The 6,000-nt window shown below is 44.0% G+C and overlaps 1 protein-coding gene and 1 non-coding gene across 2 annotated transcripts; one reads left to right on the top strand and one right to left on the bottom strand.

Moving 5' to 3' along the window:
* The first annotated feature begins 776 nt into the window (after positions 1–776).
* On the top strand, positions 777–917 carry LOC142447738 (small nucleolar RNA SNORA48). Its single transcript, XR_012784395.1, has one exon. It is a non-coding gene; the product is annotated as a small nucleolar RNA SNORA48 (small nucleolar RNA).
* A 96-nt stretch (positions 918–1,013) lies between these two features.
* LOC142445284 (uncharacterized) lies at positions 1,014–3,748 on the bottom strand. Its single transcript, XM_075546962.1, has 2 exons — positions 2,889–3,748; positions 1,014–1,929 (listed from the first exon to the last, which is right to left on the bottom strand). Exon 2 carries the CDS (start codon positions 1,910–1,912, stop codon positions 1,100–1,102), a length of 813 nt encoding a protein of 270 aa, XP_075403077.1. The 5' UTR covers positions 1,913–1,929; positions 2,889–3,748; the 3' UTR covers positions 1,014–1,099.
* Between the last annotated feature and the right edge of the window lie 2,252 nt (positions 3,749–6,000).

Raw genomic sequence — 6,000 nt, 5'->3', positions numbered from 1 at the left:
TAGTCACTTAAGGGTATCCCAACTAAGAAAATTAAAGCGAGGAAGCAGGAGTAGGAATGAAGGAGGAAGGGAGCCATAGGGGCCTGAGAGGAAATCCAAATGAAAGGAAGAGACCAGTGAGAGAAGACAAGGAGAGAGGAAGGAGCAATAGAAACTGAGGCTTCGTGGTTTTACAAATGGCCTTCGGCAACCTGGCTGTGGCTCCCCGCACAGTCAAAGCAACTGCTGAGATTCCACCCCTTTCATGGAAAGCTGAGTCTATCTCTGTATCTGTGCACTAAGCCTTCAGTTTGTACAAGCTGGCCTTCTCTGACTTTACGGCAGACAGGCTGATTGTCCTCTGGGCTTCCAAAACAGTGAACCACTTCTCAGACCTCTCACGCCTTTTTACAGCCCGCCTTTGGCGATGCCACTTCTGGATAGTCTAAAGAAAAATTAAATTTTCACTAATTTCTTCAAACTAGATTAACTCAAACTCACTGGCACTGAGCCAATTCTAACAGCAACCCCATCGGGCAGAATAGAATTGCCTGTGGGTTTCCCAAACTCTAACTCTAGGGCCTCCTCTTTCTCCTAAGGAGCAGCTGGTAGTTTCAAACTGCTCACCTTGCAGTTAGCCCAAGACTCCAGGTGTCCTTTATCACTGCCTCCCTATAAAGGTAAGCTGTAAATGCAAGAAGTTGACTGGACTGCCTTGTGTCTCTGGGTCTCGGAAGCTTTCCACCTTTAACAAGGTGCAATCCTACTACTACCATTCTTTAATAAGAATTCTACCTCAACCCTGGCTATGGGCAAAGAGACACCTGATTGGTGGTGGTGCTCTTATATCAGCCAGGGACAGAGCCAACTTGTCCTTTGTTCATCCTAGCTTGATGCCTGGATTGTGGCCAGAGCTGTTTCATGCCTAGGGCACATTAAAAAAAAAAAAAAGAATTCTACCTCATGAACATCCAGATGTTTCTTTTCAATTTCAAAGAACGGGGAGAAACCAAATCATTTTTCATTATGTTTATTCAATTTATGTATAAATATGCACATATACTATTCAAGCAGATATAAGTAGAATTTATTTTTTAATAAAGGCATCCAAAATCAACTATTAGCTTTTTTTAATGAAATTATTAAAACAAATTTCTAAGTCTGTAGCCTTATCAAAAAACTCTTGGTCTCCTTTAACTTTTCCAAATTCCTTCAAAGCTTTTATATAGTTGAACACTTGCATTTGACTTAAAGGTTTAGGCTCATCTAATGGTGGATCCTCAGCACCTGTATCATTGGCATGTTTAGAGTGGGAGTCCTCAATTTCTTGCAAGTTTTTATGATCCATCTTGGTGGCCGTTTCTTTGTCAGTGTCGATGCAAGGTGCAGCACTGATTTTGTTTTCTGAAACACCGCTGTAAATGTCCTTTATTGCATCCTGAATCTGCATGATGTTCTCAGGCTCAATAACTGTTTTGCTTTGTATGCTATCGCCATTGCCAAATAAGAAACCACAGTGCTTAAAGCATTTTCTCACGTTGCAGGTGATCCCGTGATTCTTTTTGAAGCTCTGAAGCCACCCGTTAGATGCTGAGAATCCATCAACTTTTAAAAGTTTCGCCATTTCCTTTGCCTTTGCTTGTAAGATAGGTCCTGAAATGGGAATATTTTGGGCTGAGGCTTGGAGAAACCACTCAAAAACAGATTTATTGATTTCTGCATAATTTCCATCCCTTCCTTTCTTGACATTTATGTTGGCACTGCTCATGTACTTTTCGATTATTTTATCCTTTTCTTTTATAATTGAGTAAATTTGTGATTTGCCGCACTTGAACTTAATTACAGCTTCCTTGACAGTCTTTTTCTCCTCCGTTATCATTTTGACAACATCGAGCTTTTCTTTCAGAGATAAATTTCTCACTTTCTTGTCCATGGCTGTGAAGGAATAAGCTTTTTAAAAAAGGAAACAAAAAGGAAATAGTTTTATAAAGGAATGTAAGACCTTCTTGAAAATGTGACAATATCAAACAAAAACACAAAAACTATCAACACCATTATATAATAAAGTTAGTATACTTTCTTAAAATACTTAAGTAAAAAAGATCGTAAGAGCTTTTTGCTTTTCCTCACAAGACCAATAAGCCACATCATAATAAACAAAGATTGAGCTTAGTTAGGGATTTCATTTCCTTTGGATTCACAATCAACATCCATGGAAAAAGCAGCAGATAAGCAAACAATGTACTACATGGGGCAACTCTGCTGCTGCTGACAAAAGGAAACAGAAAAGCTCTTCAAAGCAGCCGTCACTTTGAAGACTAAAGTGAGCCTGATGGACTCATGGTGTTTTCAAACACCTCCTATGCATAGGAAAGCAATGTACTGAATAAAGACTACCAAAGTGAGCCATTTGAATGATGGTGTTGGTGAAGATTACTGAATACATCATGGGCAGCCAGAAGAATTAACAAATGGCCTTAGACATGGTGGCAGGAGGGACCAGTCCTTGGAGGAAGCCATCGTGCTTGGAACATGCTGAGTGAAAACGAGGAAAACTCTCAAAGAAATGAACAGACACAGTAGGCCCAACAATGGCTCCAGCTAGCCAGGATGGTGAGCATCACAAAAGATGATACTCTGATTCTGTCACTGAGTCAGAACTGAATCCATAGCATCTACCACCACCACCACCATACACTGACTGTGAAGTGAGGAAACGTCTCGCTCCTCTATTTTTTTTGGGGGGGGGGGCAAAACAAAAAATTCCTTTTGAAGGAAAGAAGGGGATTTTGGAAATTATAATGTGCATCAAAATGACGAAAAATGTGAAGCAAAAAGAATAAAATTTCTCATGACAAGAAAAGCGACCAAGGTTTGCTAAATTTTACTAAAGAAATCTAATATCTTACCTTTTGCCAATAGTATGGATGGTGTTTCTTTTTCTGGGGGGGGTGGGTAATACAGTGGAGGTGAGGGAAGAAACAACAACCGAACAACAGAAACAGAAGCAGCGTTTAGCTGTCCTCAGAGCAGTCGCCACGCGCAGGCAGCAACAGCACGGAGTCAGTGGAAGGCTGGGACGCTGTCTCTGACCCGTGCTCGTGGCACCAGCATCTGCTCATCCTCGAGCTGCAGTGCCATTATCAATGGTTTCCTCCGTCGGGTACGCTCCAGCTTCAGAGAGTGTTTATTAGGCTGATGTAATTATTTTATTGAAAATATTTTATTTTCCTTCTCTGACAGGTTTCCGCTTTACACAGGTTCTGGCTTTCCCAGTGTTTACTGGATAAAGTCGTTGTCTTGAAGAGGTCACTCTACTTTCTCCCAGTTTTCACACCGACAACGTGTAAAAACGGCAGTAAACTTCCAAATACACAAACGGGAAAACCACATTTTGCAGTTGTTTCTGTTTGAAAGAAATCCCAAGTTAGGAGGTTATAAAGGAGGCGGAGGGTCTGCCGCGCTTCCTTCCGAATTCCAAAAGGACGGTCAACGCCCAGTTGGAGGTTTCGGGAAAGTACAAGACGTTCCCATCACGTGTGTTGGGTCCTGGGGAGGAGCAGGGAAACTCCCTCCGAGGTCGGCCCGGCACGTGGGAGACACCTGCTGCTTACGTCACAAGAGGCCAGCGCAGGGGTCACTGAGAGGTGGTTACGTCACGTTCGAGCCCGGGTGACCGGCCGGCAGACGAGCGAGAGGGAACCAGGGACCAGGCAGCCGGGCGGCAGGCGGAGGGAGCGGCGCGGCCACGTCGCGCGAAGCAGCCACGTCGCGCGTGCGCAGAATGCGCCAGGCAGGGTGCCCTTCCGGCCGGCGGGCGGCTTTTCCCGTCAGACCTCTCGGCCAGGCAGGGGCCGCCTTACCCGGAAGTGACGCTAGGGGCGCGTCCCCTGCTCTCCGACCTGGGCCCCCGCTGCGGCGTCAGCCCTGGGCCGGATGACTGGGGGTTGGCGGTGGCCGCTGAGAGCCAGCTCTCGCTGGTCTGACCGAGTGTGGGCTGCACTCTGACCGGAGGTGCTCCAAGGAGAGAAACCCTGGCCAAAGGCCAGCCCCCTCCGGCCGTTTCCGCGCAGAGAAGCCTGCCCGGAATCCTCTCTTTTAGGAGCCTCTGATGATGGAGCGACCACCAGAATCCTGTGGAAACTGGAAATGCCGTAATAACCCATTGAAAATACTTGTGTCGGGAAGCTAGCAAAGGTGAAGGGCACAGATCAAAGGATTCCGTGGCATTTATCGAAATCCGCTCAAAAACAAACACAAACCTTATAAATCACTTCCTGAAAGTATGGCCGAGGGTTAACAGGGAGCTTTTCCAACGTTTCTCTTTCCCTTTTTCTCCCAGCACCACCTCGTCCTGCGGAAGGGATCGGGTTTGAATTTCACTGTCTCCAAATCCAAAGCGGAGCACCAGGGAGATCTTAGCACCTGACCTCGATGTCCAACTCTTCGATTGGAGGGTGCTATAGGCCCAGCTGTGGTGGTGAAGATTCGATTATTCCACTCCCAACAGCTTTTTATCCTGTGAAGATTCGATTATTCCACTCCCGACAGCTTTTTCTAAAGATTAACTACATATTACAGCATTTGTCCAACCAGCTACAATTCATAGTGACCCCTTGAGTGTCAGTAGAACTGTGCACAAAGTACGAAACAACCAACCAATGCCGACGAGGTGATGCTGACTCCTAGCGTCCCTATACCTGGTTTTAAGACGAAAGCTTTAAAGAGCAGACACCCTCACCTGGATTTCCCCACAACCTTGCAGTTAGCAACCCAACGCCTAAACCCGGGGCAAACTGGTAATAGACCAACTTCTCTTCCAAACCTCCACTTCCCCTTGAATGGTTAACTAGATCGCTTTTGATTTCTGTAAACTATAGGATAATTGTGTCTCAACTGTAAATAATTTTTTTTTAAAAATCATTAGGGGCTCATACAACTCACAATCCATACATACATCAACTGTGTAAAGCACATCAATATATTCATTGCCCTCATCATTCTCAAAACATTTGCTCTCCACTTAAGCCACCGGCATCAGCTCCTCATTTTCTCCCCTCCCTTCCCGCTCATGAACCCTTGATAATTTATAATTATTTTGTCATATCTTGCACTGTCCCGCATCTCTCTCTACCCACTTTTCTGTTGTCTGTCCCCAGGGAGGAGGTTATATGCAGATCCTTGTAAAAGATTCCCCCTTTCCACCCCACCCTCCCAGCCACTCTCACCACTGGTCCTGAAGGGATTATGGGTTCCTGGTGTGTGGAATGTGAGGAGAAAAGGCTTGTTTCTCTTATCTTTATGTGTGGCAGAGAGTCAAATAGGGTTGTGAAATGGAAAAAGACTTCCCTGAGGCAAAACTAGATAGATCCTATTTAGGTCCTAAGGAGTTTGACCTCATAATTTAAATCAACGCAAGTAAATTTTTCTCCAAAGCTCCTTGACAGGTAGATTGGGAGAAATCGTGTCCTTTAAGTTACATAATAAAGTATCATGAATTGCTTCAACATAATAAATTTACCTCTCTGAAGAAAGCGTACAGTGGAGCTATTGGATGCTTCAGATCTAGTCATTAGATAAACCAGATAAATCAGAGTTCTAATCTCACCTTTGCCACTAGTGTATGAGACTGGTAACCTACTTACTTCCTACTACACTTAGGCACCTCTGTCATTAGATCTCAAATCTTGGTCATCATATTTCCAGCTCTCATTTCCAAATGTTTTTTGTGGTCTTTGGATGATGGCTTCTGGTATTTTGCTCGTTCTTTTAGCATTTTTTTCACTGTAACTATTCTTCCCTGGGTAGTCTTTGTCACTCTAGTGTTACATTACCAGTAATTAAAGTAATTCCAATTCAACAAAGCTTCATTATGGTCTACTTTCCCTCTCTGAAACAATGTATGCAGATAATAGCTTTTATAAAGAATGTGATCTATTCTTCAAGAAACATCTTGCAGATTATTAATTATGCAATAAAAAGTGCTTTTTCCATGGAGAAATCTAGTGGTACTACCATAAC

Source organism: Tenrec ecaudatus, chromosome 4, assembly GCF_050624435.1.
Source record: "Tenrec ecaudatus isolate mTenEca1 chromosome 4, mTenEca1.hap1, whole genome shotgun sequence".
Classification (NCBI taxonomy): domain Eukaryota; kingdom Metazoa; phylum Chordata; class Mammalia; order Afrosoricida; family Tenrecidae; genus Tenrec; species Tenrec ecaudatus.
Note: the sequence above shows the minus strand (reverse complement) of the source record. Positions and strands in the feature narration are given on the sequence as shown.